The sequence below is a fragment of the Petaurus breviceps genome, unplaced genomic scaffold (genome assembly GCF_028583685.1).
Source record: "Petaurus breviceps papuanus isolate PSGF00001 unplaced genomic scaffold, PetGlider_PUasm1.0 688, whole genome shotgun sequence".
Lineage (NCBI taxonomy): Eukaryota > Metazoa > Chordata > Mammalia > Diprotodontia > Petauridae > Petaurus > Petaurus breviceps.
In genome coordinates this window covers 21,100,579-21,119,365 of record NW_027186457.1, presented here as the reverse complement: position 1 = coordinate 21,119,365, position 18,787 = coordinate 21,100,579, and the positions used below count along the sequence as shown (strand labels likewise).

Here is an 18,787-nt window from a genome sequence, read left to right as displayed (position 1 = left end):
CAAATTCTACTCCCGACAATTCTTTGCTATGTGACCCTGGGCAAACCTCACCTCTATGTGCTTTAAGCAACCCCAACTCAAAGGGTAAGAACAGTCCTTGGTTTCTTTATTAAAGTCTTCTCTTTAGGGTACTGCTCAATAAACTGTACCATGAAACTTAGGGATGGAGGCTCCATGAGGACCATAGTACCATGACTGGTCTTAGAAAAAGATAGAAGACCCTGGCTGTTACCACATGAGAATATGGCTATATCCCCCTCACCTTCCACCCTCCTTCCTACCAACAAGCAACTCTGCTGAAGAGTTCTACCCTATTGGATACCGTTTTTGTACTGGTGCTGGGATGCCTCATAACTACGGTGAGTTGGGAGAGGTTTTGTCACACGTTATTGAAATTTAGAGGGTACAAAAATGTTTATACTTGCATTGTTTCAGCAGCCTAGAAGCCGGGATACTAATTCAGGGGTGGGGAACCTGTGGCCTTGAGACCACACATAGCCTTCTATGTCCTTGGGTGCGGCCTTTTGACTTAGTACAAGTTTTAAAGAACAAATCCTTTTATTAAGGGGATTTGTTCTGTGAAGCTTGGATTTAGTCAAAGGGCCACACTTGAGGACCTAGAGGGTCACATGTGACTTGAAGCATCAAGTTCCCCACCCCTGCCTTTATTCCTTCTATCCACCTGAATTATATTATATTGTATTGTATTATATTATATTATGTTATGTTATATTATGTTATATTATATTTTGTCTTTTTACAAAAACATTTCTTTTTCTCTTAGGAAGAAACATGTAATATAGCCAGAAATTAATGTAAGTACATCCTCCCTTCTCCTTTCCTCAAAGAGCCATCCCTTACAACATGAAAGAAAAAAGGAACAGAAGAAAAAGAAACATCATTCAAACCCTCCTGTCTATGATATGTCTGTATCTATGGTCCTGATTTCTGTAAATAAGGGATCCTCTTATCTCTTTGGAGCCAAGCTTTAATAGTGTAATTACAGAGCATTAAACTCATTTTATTTTGTTCTTTCCATAAACATTTTCACTGTATGTCTTGTTTTCCCAGTTCTAGAATACTTGCTTTGCTGAGTTCTTCATATTCATTGTTGTTTCTTGTCATAATAATATTCCATTCCATTTATATGCTATGATATGTTTAGGCATCCCTCAATTGATGGGCATCTCCATTGTTTCTAGTTCTTTCCTGCCTCAAAACACTACTGCCATAAGTATTTTGGTGTAGGTAGGACCTTTCTCCTTGTCTTCAGGATATATGCCTAGCAATGGGATCTCCAGGCCAGGATTAGGAATATGTTAGTCATATTTAGCATAATTCCAAGTCCGTTTCTAGAATGATTCAACCAGTTCACAGCTCCACCAATAGCATATTGTATGCCTGCCTTTTTGCTGGTGGAATATTATAACAGATTTTATCAGTCTCCATGGTGAAACGATTGTTTATACATAATCACATTTATGGAGGGGCCATGAAAAAACGCCTACCACAATCAGGAGAGAAGGTAAGTCGATTGGGGTGCTCTGCCTAAATTTGAGAACCTAAAATATCCCTCTAGGATGGCATTTAGGAAGAACATTTGGAAATTCTGGTTTAGGACCTCTGAAGAGACACTGTCGGGAGTGGGTGCAGGGTGACTTATTACTCTTGCACATTAATTTCCTTTGTTTATCTTTTCATCAGGAAGATGTGTCTTGTGGGCTGGGCAAAGTGCCTGGGGTGTACCCTCATCCCTCTGGCCATTTTGGGCACCCTGGCAAATATTCTACTTTTCTTTCCTGGAGCTCACAAAATAGACAACAATACCAATCTATCTGAAGAGGTCTGGTATTTTGGAGGAATATTAGGATGCGGGGTCTTGGTGAGTAAAAAGCTCCTAAAACCCAGCTCGATTCCTTCTCCCCCAGGTCGTTTCCCCTTTTCAGGACATATTGGACTGGCTTCTGCCCTCTTTTGGTGTTTTCAGTATTTTGGCACTTCAAGGCTGCGAATTGATTTCGGGATATGTTCAGTTGTTAACAGAAGCCATCCCAGGCCAGCAACTTTGGTGTAATTATGCACTCCTTGAAAGAGTTAATATGAATGACTGCTCTCCTCCTCCTCTTCCTCTTGTTCCTCCTCGTCTTCTTTGTGTTCCTCCTCCTCCTCCTTTAATCACATTTGCTTTCCATCAGCCTGATTACAGGCTCGATTATTATTTTACCGTAACATAATATCTTTGGAAAAAAACAACATTATTTCTGACAAATAATTGGATGGGTGGATAATATATTGTTGGATTGCTGTACAACACACATTCATTAAGTACCTATTACACCCCATGCACTGTGCCAATCACAGGGTATACAAATACTAGATAGTGGCTACCTTTGAGGAATGGGGGGAGACCAGACATAAATGGAGCTGGAAAGCGGAAGGGGGAAACCGGTAGCATGGAGCTGGTGACCCGGAAGTGAGGTGGACACCTACTGGTGCCCGGCAAGGTCATTCACCAATCAATTGACTCCCAGAGTGGAGTTCAAGTTTCTAGTGGGGAAGAAAAGGGTGTGATGGCCTTAGTGGAATGGCATGGTTTGAATTTTGGCCTGCAATTGCGTCCAAAACACCAAAACAATCACTTACTCTTATGTTGTGTGTATTACTTATAAACAAATATAGATTGTTAACCACAATTGCCATATCCATAATTGTACCATGACTTTGAAAAGAGCAACATTCTTTCTTAGCTGTACCTATAGCATGAAACAATTATGAGCGCCCATTGTTTTGCAAAAGTCATCCCCACATCCTTTGGAATTCCATAACTCCTCTCAGCATTATGGGACAGGACTGTTGAATGTGGAAGGCATAGGGGACCCCTTCCCAAGGTCCACACTCACCGTGGTTATCTCCCTATTGTTGGCAGATGATCTTTCCTTCTGTCTCATTGTTGAATCTGAAGAAGAGTGATTGCTGTGCATACTCTGCCCAGGAGGACTATGGGAAGAGGCTCAAAGTGAGTGAATGAGGGACAAAAAGAGCCAGCAGAATGCCCAGATCCGAGTGATCGCCCCGGCCTCATCCTTTGAGGGGCTTCCATTCTCTTGGAAATGGAGATGGCTTGTGGAGGCAACAGAGAATGGGGGCAGTTTCACAGCTAGTGATAATAAAACAACCCCTTAATAATTAATAGTAAAATTAATAATTAATTAATAACTGACATTTATATAGCACTTTAAAAATTTTCAAATGACTTTACATATATTATATCATGAGCCTCTCAACAGCCCTGAGAGTGAGTTATTATTATTTTATGAATTATTTTTTTTACAAATGAGAAAACCGAATCTTAGAGAGGTTAAGACACTTGGCCATGAGAATACAGGGAGCAAGTATCAACAAGGAAGACTCGAACCCAGATCTTCCTGGTGTTAAGTCCTCATGATACTCCTTCCTTCCATAGCACCTTTCAATTATCATGCAATCAGTCATAATATCCTCATCAACAGAACCAAGCCTTAACTTCCTTCCAGTCTTTCCCATTTCCCTCTATTTCCATTGCCTTTGATGTTCATAGAATTCTCAAATATGCCCCCTTCATTCTACACATGCTCAGCTGACTTGCCTCAGGGTTATATAGCCAGAAGATGTCAGACTAAGGACTGAAACTCAGCTCTTCTGATACCACCCATCTAAAAAAGTTTTGGATAAACCCACAGACTGGTTGCCTCAGGTTTCCCCCTACTCCCTATACACAAAACTCCCTATACAGTGATCTCTCCTCCTCCTCCTCCTCCTCCTTCCTTCTCCTTCTCCTTCTCCTCTGTAATGGCCCTGATGATAATAAGAAAATCTGGGCAAATGATCAAAAGGGAAACACCAATGACCATACATATAGGAAGTACCCATAAAAAAAAGGCCATCACCAGGTTATAGACTGATGATGTTTCCAGGGGTGGCAGGATGAAATTACTTTCCCTTCTTACAGGTTTGGGACCCAGAATTGAAACTAATATACCTGGGCAAGTATTCAGCTCCCAATGTACATGTATATTTCTTTCTAAAAATCTATCTATCTATCTATCTATCTATCTATCTATCTATCTATCTATCTATCTGTCTGTCTGTCTGTCTGTCTGTCTGTCTGTCTGTCTGTCTGTCTGTCTGTCTCTGTCTATCTATGTACTTATTACATCACCTACATTCTCCAATATATTTCTCCCTTTTCCTCCCTTACTAACAAAAATATACAAATTGAAAAAAAAAGACACTCCTCCATTTGAAAAAAAAAACAAAACAAAACCGTGACAGACTTTAGTAAAGGTAACCAATGCATTAACAAAGACTGAAATCAAAATTTTTCATTCCATAGTCCCCCAACTTCTGCAAAAAAAGGTGGGGTAAGGGTAAGGGAGGTATATTTTCTTATCTCATCTTTGGGGCCAATTTTGGTCGTTAAAATTTCATAGCATTCAATTTTGACTGTTTCATTGTAGCTGTTCTCTGTATATTGTTGTAGTTATGATATATAAATTATATACAATATATGTATATGCATGAATATACACATATACATATCTACACAAATATACATACATGTGTGTATGTGTGTGTGTACAGGATAAATTGAAGATGATGACCAGAGAGAAGGTACTAGAATTAAGGGAGATTCAGAAGGGCTTTTTGCAGAAGATAAGATTTTAACTGAGATTTGAGAGAAGTCAGAAGGTGGAGATGAGGAAAAAGAGAGTTCTAGGCATTTGGGGACAGCTGAATGCCCAGAGTAGGAACATGGAGTGTCTTGTGCAAGGAACAGCAAGAAGGCCAGAGGCAATGCATCGTAGGGTAGATAGAGTGGAGAAAGGTATAAGAAGACTGGAAAGGGGCAGCTAGGTGGCATGGTGGATAGAGTGCTGGGCATGGAGTCAGGAGGACGCAAGTTCAAATCTGACCTCAGACACTTACTAGCTATGTGACCCTGGGCAAGGCACTTAACTTCAATTGCCTCAAAAAAAAAATGACTAGAAAGATGGGAAGGGGCCAGGTTATGATGGGCTTCAAAAGCCCAACAGAGGATTTTATATTCTATTCTGGAGGCAATAGGGAGCCTTTGGAGTTGATTAAATAGTGGGAGAGGTGATATGATTAGACTTGTGCTTTAGGAAGATTAATTTGACAGCCAAGTGAAGGATGAACTGGAGTGAGGAAATATGAGTTAGGAAGAACTAGCAGTAGACTATTGCAATAGTGTAGCAGTGAGGTGATCAGGTCCTATATCAAGGTGGTGGCAGTGTCTGAGGAGATATATGAAATGCATTATGAAGGTAGAAAAGACAGGACATGACAGCTACTTGGATATGGAGGGTGAATGAGAGGGAGGGATCAAGGGTGATACCTAGGTGGCCATCCTGGTTGACTGAAAGATGGGGGTTTTACTTGGCAGTAATAGGGAAAATTCTGGGGGAAAGATAATGAGTTCAGATGTCTACGAGAAATATAGTTCCTCCAATATCCAATAGGTTATTGGAGACATGAAACAGGAGTTCCGGAGAGAGGACAGGGTGGTGCAAATACACCTGAGAATAATTGGCATAGAGATGAGAGCTGGAAAGTGGGGAAGGATAGGCCTGGGTGGGGACAACAGCTGTTGTGGTCTTTAGGTGGCTTGGGAGAGTGCCTAGAACATAATGCAATGGCTTCCCGGGAAGCGTTACAACTCCTGAGTCTCAATTTCATAATCTATAAATTGGGGATATTATTATTTGAGAAAGAAGCATTTATCTAGTGCTGACAATGAGTCAGGCACTGTGCTAAGCACTTTCTACAGAAATGATACCCTTGGATCCTCCTCCAAGGTGGGTGCTGGTTTTTTCCCACCCCACTATCTATCCACGGTGGCTCCTGCCATCCTATCTCTGTATTTACACTCTCACCCTCCACTGCTTGTTGTAACAAAGGCATTTCACAAGCCTGGAAGAGGAGCGGTCATTCCAGCTGCGGAAAGGTTGCCTTGACTGCTTTTGATCTTTGTGAAGTTATGCCATTTTAACGGAGGGAAAAATAATTTCTTTTTTTTTTCTTTCTCTCTTTCAGATGTTTAACACCATGCTATTTGCTGGGACTGGCATTGTAGGAGCTTTATATGCCTTCGCCATCTCAGTGGTTGCTATTAGTAGGGGGCCCAAATGTTTTGTGGGAAACGATACATGGAAATATCCCTTTTGTAATGGGTAAGATAAGCACTGTGGACATACTGACTTTTCCCACCAGAACCAATATTGATTATATTCTCGGAGACAAAATCTACTTCTCTACTAATGTCTATGTTATATTTGCTCTTTGGAATATTGGATGTTCTAGCAGAAGAGGTCTTTCTCTGTGAATAAATCAGGGTGGATCTTATAAGGTGGGGAGCCCACAGTAACCTTAAACAGCTCTGAGCCAAGAGAGATGGCAGACATGGAAGTCAGGAGCTGGAGGGCACTCTGGCAATCACCTGGTTGGGTGAGCTCATTGGAAGGTGAAGTTTAGGATTACATAGCAAGCAAGAGGCAAAGAGGGGCTTGGAACAGTGGGTCTCCTGACTCAAGGGGCTGCTCCTGTGCTTCTGCTGTCACACAAAATTGAAGGAGGAAGTGGAGAGAAAGGGGAAGAAGAGACAGAGAGATCGAGACAGGGACAAAGAAAGACAAAGACACAGAGAGAAGAGAAAGAGACAAAGAGATCTAGCCAGAGAGACACAATGACAGAAAGAAAGAAAGGGAAGACTTAGAGATCAAGACAGAGGAAGAGACAAGAACAGAGGGGAGAAATAGAAAGAGAAAAAGAAGAGAGAGAAGTGGAAAGGAGGGAGGAGAGAGATAGAAAAAGAGTGAAAGAGAGAGAGACAGAGACAGACAGAGAGATTTGATGCTAGATAACAGGACAAGGATCATCTTACAGAATCAAGGTTTTTATGAGAACTTACATGGAAGTAGAATCTCACAAGATCTCAGACCTAATATCTTTCGGGAGGAGGTATCAGAAATTTAGGTAAAGAAGGGCTCAGCCAGAGGCCTGGTGAAAGGAGAATATAAGTGCTTTTGTTATGGCTATACAGATGAAAAGAATGATTTATTTATCCCTGCCTCACTTTAAGTAATACTATCTGATCAGTTCATTTCTTTTTTTTTTTTATGCCTTTGGAGGGCAATTGGGGTTAACTAACTTGCCCAAGGTTACACAGCTAGGTTTTTTTTGTGTGGGTTTTAAGTGTCTGAGGCCAGAACCGAACTCGGGTCCTCCTGACTTCAGGGCTGGCACTTTACTCACTGTGCCACCTAGCTGCCCCACTGATCAGTTCATTTCAATCATAGACTATAGCTTAAATATTAAAGGTCCTCAGAAGTGGAATGATGATGTCCAAGTACTGTGTTTGGATAGTATGGGGACATTTGGTCATGCCTCAGGGATCATCTATAAATTATCAGTCAGGTTGAGAAGAGATTCATTCAAGAGGCCTGGGCAAAGGGGATATTCCAGAATGCTCCTGAGGAGCAAAGGTAAAATCGAGCTATGACACAGAAGGGAGATATGTGCATGGTACATAAAAGAAAAGGATGGTTCTTTGCCAAACTTCGTCTCCTTTTGCCCATCCATTCACAATATCATTTGCAATTTCCTTCTCTAAATTCTTTAGTAAACTGAATTTTGCTTCATCTTAAAAGAGACCAGAGATTAGTGAGAGATTGATCTAAATGTCGAGTTAAGTGGAGAGCCCAAACTCTGCCTTAAATGTTAAGCATTTTCCTGACTAGGTGTCTGGAATTCATAACCTTTTGTCTAAAATAAACTCCTTGCAGGCAGCTAGGTGCTTCCCAAAGCTGCCCTGTAAATGCAAGCTTTCCTCACCAGCTTTATCAAGTTGATCACAAGGTGTCAGTGTTGGCCCAATTCTCTCCCAAGTCACTCGATTACAAGGAGGCTCAATTAAAAACAAAACAAAAAACAACCACTCCCCCCAAACTCCCCAGGGCCACATTTTCTATACATAGTCTGCTAGGAAAAAAAATTTCCAGAAGCTCAGCACTATGAATTTCATCTCTGTCAGTTATTAAATTGTGACCATACTGTACCTGAGTAATGGAGAAACTTCCCCTTCACCACCATTCACCTACTGTAGCATTTTGGGAAAATCACTGGATCCATGGGCAAAGAGAGATCAGTGGACTAGTTGGATGAGCCCTGTGGCCCTCTCTGCTCTAATGGTCCATGTTTTCTTTATTCTGTGATGTTTTAGCAGAAATGGAATACTGTTATTTCTCATTCATTCAGTGACCCTGTTTGGAGTTTTCTTGGCAAAGATACTTGAGTGGTTAGCCATTTTCTACTCTGGTAGATTAAGGCAAATAGAGGTTAACTGACTTACCTAGAGTCACACAGCAACTAAACATCTGAGACCACATTTGCATTCAGGTCTTCCTGACTCCAGGCCCAGTGTTCTATCCACTTCCTAGCAAAAACTCCCCACCCTGATTTTGGATCACAGCAGTACCCTGTACAGTCAGAATTAGTGGGGATCATGCAATGAGCCCTGGATCTGGAGCTGGGAGTCTTGGGTTTGAATCCTTGGTTCTGTTACTAACAAGATGACCTTGGGAAAATAGCACCAATGAAGCAGTGTCAAACTCACACAGAAATAGATACCTGTGGATCACAAACTGACTTAGGAAACCACAAATTAACATGACCTGTGGTTTATTGTATTGAAGTGGACAACTGAGCAGAAACAGGACAGCAATGACAATTATAATTTAATAGGCATGTTTATAAACTGTGGTGACTACCTCCCAGTAGGGAAGACAGCCCTGAGTCTTCTGCAAGGTACATTTTTATAGAATAATATGTTGTTAACAACAAAATATGTGTTTCTAGTGAAGCCTTGATTACCTAGCAAAAAACAAGAACAGACTTGTATCTGGGGGTATATTTCTAAAAAGAATAGACTTGTATCTGGAGTATGTTTTCTAGCAACATAGGTGGAAAGTTCCCTCACTATTATGGTGGTTTCCAGGGATCCTGGTAGGGGCTCCTTCTGGCAGGTTTAGGGAGATTTGGTGTATAGTTTCTGGTGGGCACTTCACTCCCCCCTCCCTTTTTTTTTTTTTTAGCAATTGGGGTTAAGTAACTTGCTCAAGGTTACACGGCCAGTTATTTCTGGGTGTGGTGCTGAGTGTCTGAGCCCAGATTTGATCCAGGTTATCCCAACACTGGAGCCGGTGCTCTTACTCGCTGAGCCACCTGGCCGCCCCTAAGCAATTGGGGTTAAGTAACTTGCTCAAGGTTACACGGCCAGGTGTTTCCGGGTGGGTGCTAAGTGTCTGAGCCTGGGATTCGATCTCCAGGTCTTCTCAACACTGGAGCTGGTGCTCTTACTCGCTGTGCTACCTGGCCACCCCACTCCCCCCTTTTCTTGATTATAATTGAAACTCGGACTCAACTGAGTCTGGGGACATAGGTAGTGTGGAGGGCAAACAGCTTGATGGTCTGGATCCTTTTTCTAACATAGGTGGACAGGCAATTTATGAAACATGGGAAACAACATGAACCTGGGGCCAAGCAGGGCATAGAGATAAAAGAAGAGGGTGGGCTGCCCATAAGTCACATTCTTTGCAATTAGAGTTCCATCTATTGTCCTACTAAGAACTCAAATTAAGTTCACTGCAGCCCCAGCTCAGGTAGAGCCAGGACAACAGGAACAAAGATCTTAATGGTTCTAACCTCTTACTGTCTCCTCAGCTCCGTCAGAGCTGGATGACAGGGGGAGGGCTCTGTAGCCCTAGATAAGAAGAACTGGGACCACAAGGAAGAGAATCTTAGCAGTTGTAACTTGTCACTGTGGCACTGGTCTGGTCAGAGCTGGATCACAGTGAGAAGAAACCGTAACCTTAGCCTTGTCAGAGGTAGGGCTACAGGGAGGAGAATCTTAGTGGATTTCTTTTTGACCTTTTGCTCAAGTAAACTTTTCTCGGGTGTTCATTCCTTTAAAATTTTTACTAGTAACAATCATGGTCTTAATTTTGAACTTTGAAATAAAAAAAACAATTGAATAACCAATCTGGTGACCTTAAACTTCAGTTTTTGTAGCTACATAGAACTGAAATTTTTCTTGGTGCCAAATGAATTCAATTACCTGTATCTATATTCCCAATGATGTTGCACAGTTCTCTTTCTGTGACCCAGGAAAGGGTTAAGTGTTAGTGCTATTCCAAAGTGCAGCTTGGAAACCTACTTCCCTTTGAAGTGACCCCTTTTCTCTTAGATAGATCTTAGGGGAGAAATTTTCCCATTCTCCCTTCGTCCATTTGTCTTTCTGCTTTGAGAACTTGGCTGGAGTCCAAAAAGTAGAAGGAGAAATGTTTGGTTGTTTTTTTTTTTTCTGCCAACAAACTATCAATCTTTCTAGTGCAGGTACAGTGTTTCTTACTGCTTGGCTGCCTTTTTGAATCTTACAGGGTGGCAGGTTCAGAGATTTCTTTACATAATCACACAGACAGGATGTATACAAAACACAGAGACAAAATGAGACAAGGACTTCAGATTACAGAGATACCAATGAAAAACACAGACCAAAGCCAACAAGACACTCTGGCGGCGTCCTGCAGAGGACAGTAAGGGCGTTAACGCTGCGTCCAGCCTAGCCACTTACTCTACAAGAGTACTCACCAAACCCAAACCTGGGGCTGAGGAACATCATCTCAGTGGCCACCCCCTAGGCTAAACACAGAACAAACAGAACACTCGTGGACCGAATCGAAAGAATTTGGGAAGGACTCAGGTTCCTGGTCTGCTCAGGAAAACAATACAAGCCTGGGGCCGAGGAACATCATCTCAGTGGCCACCCCCTAGGTCGGACTGCTTTCCTGGCCCTCCAGGGAGCCTAGACCAGCTATGAATACAGAGCCAAAGGCTGTCTCAGTGGAACCTCCAAAATTAAGTGGATAAACTAGCAGAAACAGGACAGCAATGCCAATTACAATTTAATAGGAGTGTTTATTAACTGCAGTGACTGCCTCCCAATAGGGAAGATATCCCCGAGTCTTCTGCAAGGTACATTTTTATAGAATAATATGTTGTTAACAATGAAATATGCATTTCTTGTGAAGCCTTGATTACCTAGCAAAAACAAGAACAGACTTGTATCTGGGGTATGTTTTCTAGCAACACAGGTGGAAAGTTCCCTCACTATTATGGCTTATCAGGTGGTTTCCAGGGACCCTGGTAGGGGCCCCTTCCGGCAGGTTTAGGGGAATTTGGTGTATAATTTCTGGTGGGCACTTCAGTATTTGTTTATTTTGTTAAACATTTCCTAATTATATTTTACTCTAGTTCAGGTAGCATGAGACCCATCCAAGCCTTGGAGGCAGCTAGGTGGCAAAGTAGATGGTGCATTGAGGACTGGAGTCAAGAGGGCCTGAGTTCAAATCTAGCCTCAAACACTTACTAGCTGCGTGACCCTGAACAAGTCACTTAACCCTGTTTGCCTCAGTTTCCTCATCTGTAAAATGATCTCGAGAAGGAAATGACAAACCACTACAGTATCTCTGCCAAGAAAACCCCAGATGGGGTCACAAATAGTTGTACATGTTTGAAAACAACTGAGCAACAGCAACAAATTGTAATTTATACTTTAGAAACTGTCAATCACTACAAATCATGGCTTGAAGTACTGTTTTGTTCATTGCCTAGACTTAAGCAGTAATGATTCAGATTAAATTAGAAAGCATGTGGCAATATTTTTTTTTTTGCTGAAAATGCCAGTTGTTAAACATTTAACAACAGACCCCTATACTGCTCTATAAATATTTCTTGAACTCAATGGGCATACAGTAGAAGGCTTGAAGGGGTGGGGAACCTGTGGCCTTGAGACCACAGGTGACCCTCTAGGTCCTCAAGTGCAGCCCTTTGACTGAATCCAAGCTTCACAGAAAAAATCCCTTTAATAAAAGGATTTGTTCTGTAAAACTTGGACCTGGTCAGAAGGCCACACCCAAGGACCTAGAATGTGGCTTAGAGATTGGGACAGGCCTCTTACAGAAGGTAGGATTTTTAAATGAGCAAAGGAAGCCAGAGATAAGCAGAGAGACATTCAGTTTTTGATTTGAAATCAGAAAGCACTTATTAGCTGTGTGGGCCCAGGCTAGTTACTTAATGTTCCTCATCTGTTCGGTGAGAGGGCTGGACTAGATGGTGGGTCAGGTTCCTTCCAGCTCAAAATCTGTGGTACTGTGAAACAGAACGAGCCTGTAGGTTCCTCACCACTAGCTTGGGGAATGAAGTCATCAGCAGACCGGAGCTGCTAATGAATCATGCTTTTTGTAATCCATGTAAAGCTTGAAAGTTTGCAAAGTGCTTTACCCCATCATCTCATATGATCCTCATAACACCCCTACACACATTGACCAAGAAATAACTTGGTTAAGTTAAGATGTTTTTGAGATCTTCATAGTATTAAACCAGAGCATGGTTGCCTGTGAGAAACACTCACTACATGTTTGTTGCATAAATGAATGGATATCTCTTCTGTTACTATCTCAGGAACTATCTCACAGATAGAGACTCATGGAGCAGCTGCATAGAACCCCTAAATATTGTGCCCTGGAACCTCAGTCTCTTCTCCATCCAGCTCATAATAAGCAGCATTCAGATGTTACTCTGCAGCACCCAGGTGGTCAAAAGCTTATTTGCAATTATCTGTGAAAACGGCTGCTGCCCTGAGATCTGTGGGGTAGGTTAATTGTTTGTTATTTCCATATTATGCTGCCCCCTTCTGAGTTACCTCAGGAGGAGGGGGCTGTTCTATCAAGAGACTCACACAGACTACCTCCATCCACAAGCCAACAGGGGACCAGCCCGGGACTGAAGGGGGCAGTTTGCCTGCCTGGCCACAGCTCATCACAGTTGTGGCCAGAGGTCATCGGCTGGGTTCCAAAAACACTGCTTTTGCTCTTTGTACATCACTTGTGGTGAACCAGGTGGTCCAGTGTGTTTCATCTTCCATCTAATTCCCTGTGGAGTAGGTGAATGTCCACAAGGGGGCATGCAGTTTCCAAGGGCACAGAACATCATTGTTAGACCCTAAGCGTACCATTTTATTAGTTTCCTACACAGATCTAGAGATAAGTGAATTGATGGCCATTTATGAATTTTTTAAAAATAATTTTTCCCTCAGAGTGCACATCAATTTCAAACCAATATGACTGCACTTAATGTGAAAGAACTGGATATTTTTGTGAAGGAATTAACTCAAAGGAGGCTTAGAGAGATCATTGTGTAATAGATAGAACTTTGGACATGGTATCAGGAAGACCTGAGTTCAAATCTTTCTTCAGACTCTTGTGAACTAGGTGAATCTAGGCAAGTCACTTAAGGTCTCTAGGACTCAGTTTCCTCTTCTGTAAAAGGAGGGGTTTGAACTTGACTTCTGAGGTCCCTTCTGGATCTAAATCTATTACCCAATATTCCCATTCTCCTATGAGTCTTTGAGTGTGTCAAAGACTATGTACATAAAGTACAAACTATTGAAGGTAAATAGCTTTATCACTTATTTTATCCATTTATTGGCAAAATCAGGTCAGTAAACATCTATTATTGTCTGTTTTTTTTCCCAAGGCAATAGAGGTTAAATGACTTGCCCAGGGTCACACAGCTAGTAAGAGTCAAGTGTCTGAGGCTGCATTGAATTCCCATCTCCAGGGCTGGTGCTATATCTACTATGCCACCTAGCTGCCCCGTAAACATCTATTATTAATAAGTAACAAAAAATTCTAACAAACTAAACACTGAATGATCAAAAAGTCTAATGGGTCAGATGTATTGTTATATATCATGAGAGATAAAAACCTCCATTCAACCCAAAATGACTTTTTGTTTTCAAAGAATAAGCAGCTTTTGTATTCTCTAAACAATCACTGCCTTTGTCAGGAGATGGCTTTATTCAGTGTATGAACACTTTAAATAGTTTTGAAATGCCTCCTCACTCAGTTTGCATGAGTCCCAGATGCAAAAGTAGAGAATAAGAAATGTGCATTCATTTCCTTCCTTATGTGAGATCTGGGTTAAGTTGGTATCAATAGGCACCTTTCTGTCATCCACAAGAATGAGAAAAACATGAGATGAAAATATTTTCCAAAATTTGAGAGTTCTAGGTTAAGGTATAGTTTTATTTATATGATACCATCAAGATACTGCTTATAGTTAATTTTACTTTATTAAAAAAAAAACTACCCCGATGGCCAAGCAAAACAGTCATTCTGCCATTTTAATGACTAATAAGAGGCAGCATGATAAAGTGGATAAAGGACCTGCCATGGGGTTAGGGAGGCCAGGATTCAAGTCCTGCCTCAGATACATACACATGAGCAGGAGTAAAGTGACTATACCCCAGGCAACTCTTTTAACTTACAAAGTTACAGATGAAATCACCGGTCTCTACCGATGGAGGAATTTACACATTGGGACTTCCCTACCCTTTCTGATGAAATCACTGGCCTTAGAACAACAAGGGATAGATTAGAATGGTCATTCATTCATTCATTTAGTCACTTTGAAGTTCAACCATTTGAGGATCAAGAAAAAAAAGGAACAGATTTAAAGGGTGTGGTACATGGTGTGTGAACGGAAAGAAAAGGGCATCTTGGTTTAGCAGAAATATATTTCAGAAGAGGAGTAGAAGGCAAATCTGGGGATCATGTGTTGAGGGTGAAAGGATGAAAATCAAAAAAGGAAGACTGAGTTAGCAGAGTAAATTGTGAACTTTTTCTCTTTTCTAGAGAAAAGAAACTCCTTAAAGCTGTGTCCACCGTCTTGGATAAAGAGCCATTATCTCTGGAAGGTTCCTCATCCCTGACACATTGCTCAAGAAGGTCTTAGGACAAGGTAGCTTTGCTGTGTATAGGCCAAAGCTTATTAAAATTCCACATTAGAAACTTAATTTAAGAAAAAATAAAAAAATAAAGAAAATTATTAGGTTGTTCAAGAATAATGCATGTAGACATTTTAACTTTAAAAAATGTTTGGCAGTAGCAACTTAAGAGTGTAAGTTCAACATTTTTTTAGACTCGGCCCCTTTTTTGAGATCTGTAGTATGACCCAAGCTCACTTCCCCAAATTGTTTGGTTTTAGAGCGTTTAGAGTTTGGTCAGGCATCTAAGATGCCAAGTTCATCCATTGCATCCTGGGCCATCTCCAATTATGCTGACTTTTGTCTTACCACTAGACTTTGATGACTCTGGAAGAGAGTGAGGCTAATGACTTTGGGCAACTCTGCCTCACTGAAATCTAGTTCATGAACAAGTCAAGACATCACCCTGTAATATCATTGGTCTTCTTTGAAAGAAGGACAAACAGCTATTTGAGGGGACTCTAAGGCTAACACTCCCAGCTCAGGTTCAATGTTGGGATGAGAAGAGGTATTGGTAAGTTATTGAACAGTTAACAAAAGCAAGTTTACTTTGCCTTAACACAGTAAGGATATGCAACAAGGACCTGGATTCTCTGGGTGTTCCCCACTCTCTCCCCATTTCCATATGGAAACATATTTGGCCACAAGGGTGAAGGTGAAGGACATGGTGATACACCAGGTCTTCATAAATCCTTTAGGTCACCAGGAAGCTGTGTAAGGGAAGTTGGGGGCTGATCAGATCCCAGCTTTGTCCCTTTTTAGGGAGACAGCTAGGTGATGCAGTGAATAGAGTGCTGGGCCTGGAGTCAGGAAGACTAATTTTTCTGAGTTCAAATCTGGCCTTAGATAAGATTTATTAATAGCTGTGTGACCCTGGGCAAGTCACTTCACCCTGTTTGCCTGTTTCCTCATCTGTAAAATGAACTGGAAGAAGGAAATGGCCAACCACTCCACTCTTTGCCAAGAAAACCGAAAATAGGGTCAGGAAGATTCAGAAACGACTGAAAGGATTGAACAAAAGGCTTGCAGAAAACTTGCTATCTGCCGACAGTCTTGAGAATCCTGGCTCACCTCCATGCCAATGAATAATTTTATTCATTTTATCAGCAAATGAACAAGCATGTGTCAGGAGATAAAAGTGCAATAGTCAGTCCCTGCCCTCAAGAAGCTTACATTCTACTAGAAGAATACGCCACACTCACAGGGATTAAAAGGAGGGGGGAGACTAAGAACACATAATTCGAAGTAACTGAGTGGAGGCCCGAATATCTGGCAGAAAAACCCTTGCTGGAGGTGGGACTTAAGTTGGGACTTAGAAAGGGGGTCCTCTGGATCTGATTAGTTTCCCTCGTCCACCCGCCCTGCCTTCCTTTGGAGCTGGGAGGGACTTCTGGTCGCCAAATCCAGAGGAGGGAGCTGACCACCCAAGGTCCCACAGCTGGTATGTGGCGGAGCCAAATGTGGAACCCAGAACCCGCGCCCCTCCCACGCCCTAGCCCCTCCTCGAAGCCCGCACGCGGGCCCCCCACCCTCGGGAACCCTCCTAACGGCCCCTCCAGACGCCCTTCAACTTGCTGTGTAGATTTCTTTCCACATCGGACCAACGATCCGTGCTCTAGAGAGGCTCGTGTTCAAAGCGAAAGAAACATCGGTAAGAAGACCAAAATGTGTACAAAGTAATAGAAATTTCTGAGGTGGAGTAGAAGGAGCTCGTAATCGGGGGCTGGAGGAGCTTCTTGAAGGCGGCGCTTCAGGGTGGAGCCACCTGACCACCCCCAGATGAGCCAAAGGCCCGCGGGGTCCCCAGAAGCCCGATCCTCCCCCGGAGTCGGGGGCTCTCTCTGGGACAGGTTCTTACACCTTTCTTTGTCACCTCCTTTGGCAGGCTGGGGAAGCCTCCGGGGCCCTTCTCAGAGTAGATAAAACCAGACACCGGGTTACAAAGGAAATCAATTACATCCAAATACACCGAGCACAATTTTTTAACAAACAAATGCAGACCTCAGATTAAGAACCCCTGGTCTCCACGGCCCCAGACACCCAGAGAAAGGAACACTTTTTGATCATCTTAGATGCATGGGTAGTAAAGGGTTTGTCACCTCCAGGAATTTCTGAGAAACCAAGCAGTGTACCCTGCCACTAATTCCACAATGCCACAAACTTCTTACTATGCATTTACTATGTGCAAGGAAAGATTCTAGGAACTGGGGGTACAGGCACAAACAGGCCCTGCCCCTGGGCTTAGATTCCACCGCGCCCGGATCCCACACGGCCCCAGGGAAGCCAGCCCAGGACATGCAAGGGTATATGAAGACATCACAGACTAATAAAGGGGCAATCGGCAAATACTAAGGGGGACTAAGGGGCGGTTTCATCTCTACCTCTGCCTTGAAGGAAGACAAGGCATTGAAGAGGTGCAGGACAAGAGGCAGGGGATGGAATTTCAGGTATGGACAGGGACAGGACAGTTTGACTGAGCATGTGTGGAGACACACACAGAGACAGACAGAGAGAGAGAGAAAGACACAGAGAGAGAGACATAGTGACAGACAGAGACAGAGATGGGGGAGGGGGACTGTTGGAGGGGAGGTATAGCATGTTTGCAGACTCAGGACCCACTCAGCCTTTCCATCCAGCATACTAGCCTCTCCATTTCATGGGGCAATGACATCAGCAAAGCTACTTTGTCAAGCTTCCCCCCTGATTTCAAGGATAAAATTTCAAGGGGACAAAGGGAAATTCCAAGTTGAATGGAAAAGGGTTTTGGAGAGAAAAGATAGAGGTGAGGGGGGACTAGTAGCCCAAAGAGGAAAAGCTGGAAGGGAACTTTAGAGCCTAGGAGGGAAGCTGACCATATATATTATTATACCTATATATATATATATATATATATATATATATATGTATGTATGTATATATATATACACACACACACACATATACATAATGTGCATACATAAACACACACACATACATACACACAGCCATTACAGCATTCATCAGCTGCTGCTTTTTGATCAGTTTCCCACAACCTCTTAAAAGGCTTTTGTCTCAGGTTTGTACTGAGCGCTGCATGGAGCGATCCTGTTACTTCCACAGTGGACACAATAACTGTCTCCAAATATTCAAATATTCAACAGGAGAAAACTAGCCTTGTTCTGGGTAATCATTATGCTAATGGTTCAGATTGCATGTCAAGGTTGTGTTTCTTCTTACAGGTATTTTAGCAGTTTATTTTAAAACAAAGTTCTCTTTCTACTCCTATTAGGCATGCAAATTCTCATCCATAACAGTTGCAATGTCCTCCACCCACTGATAATTAATTGCAGGAAAGGATCTGAAACAATGTTTTTTACACAAGCAAAATCTATGAGAGATTAGATCATTTTACTGCCTTACTCAAAACTTTCAGTGGATGAATAAAGTTTAAACTAATCCTGGCCTTCAAAGTAAAATGATTAGCTCACAGATTGGTACATTAGGAAGACTACTCTGAAGAAAGTCTGTGAATTGAGAATTCAAATACAGGAACAACTGTTTTACTTATTTTTAAAAATTGCTCCTGTGACTGCAGTGGTGTACAGGGAACTCTAAATGGGTAAGTTTTCTCTGTCAATGTAGATTACCACTTGTTCTGCAATGTTTTGTCTTAGGTGGTTTTTTTTTGGGGGGGAGGGGAAGCAGGAGGTCCTGAGAGAGATACTCCAACTCAGAGTTGCTCAGAATCACAAATGCCAACCTTGAACCAAGGTCTTCCTGAATGACTCCAGCTCTCTCTCCAGTATGCCAGGCTGAATGCTGTAATGCGAATGTAAATTTTAAAGATCTTCCCTGCCCCTAGGCTAA

The 18,787-nt window shown here is 42.2% G+C and overlaps 2 protein-coding genes and 1 long non-coding RNA gene across 4 annotated transcripts in view; all 3 read left to right on the top strand.

The window, feature by feature from the left end:
• Positions 1–18,787, top strand: part of TM4SF1 (transmembrane 4 L six family member 1) — a 301,142-nt gene that overhangs the window by 70,903 nt on the left and 211,452 nt on the right. The window lies entirely within an intron of this gene.
• On the top strand, positions 849–14,943 carry LOC138174282 (transmembrane 4 L6 family member 4-like). 2 transcript variants are annotated; one of them, XM_069104443.1, is made up of 5 exons: positions 849–1,882; positions 2,927–3,016; positions 6,094–6,230; positions 12,577–12,766; positions 14,811–14,943. In XM_069104443.1, the coding sequence occupies exons 1-5, from the start codon at positions 1,709–1,711 to the stop codon at positions 14,826–14,828; spliced, it is 609 nt and encodes a 202-aa protein (XP_068960544.1). In that variant the 5' UTR covers positions 849–1,708; the 3' UTR covers positions 14,829–14,943. The 2 variants fall into 2 exon arrangements, with proteins under 2 accessions (XP_068960544.1, XP_068960543.1); XM_069104442.1 differs by lacking the exon at positions 2,927–3,016.
• LOC138174281 (uncharacterized) overlaps positions 17,231–18,787 on the top strand; it is a 23,741-nt gene continuing 22,184 nt past the window's right edge. Inside the window, exon 1 of the long non-coding RNA XR_011171661.1 lies at positions 17,231–17,388. This is a non-coding gene — a long non-coding RNA (uncharacterized lncRNA). The remainder of the gene's footprint in view (positions 17,389–18,787) is intronic.

Coding starts and splice junctions, on each gene's coding strand:
- LOC138174282 (XM_069104443.1), top strand. CDS start 1,709: ATGTGTCTTGTGGGCTGGGCAAAGTGCCTGGGGTGTACCCTCATCCCT. Junction 3,017..6,093: donor ACTATGGGAAGAGGCTCAAA/GTGAGTGAATGA, acceptor TCTCTCTTTCAG/ATGTTTAACACCATGCTATT. Junction 6,231..12,576: donor AAATATCCCTTTTGTAATGG/GTAAGATAAGCA, acceptor TTACTATCTCAG/GAACTATCTCACAGATAGAG.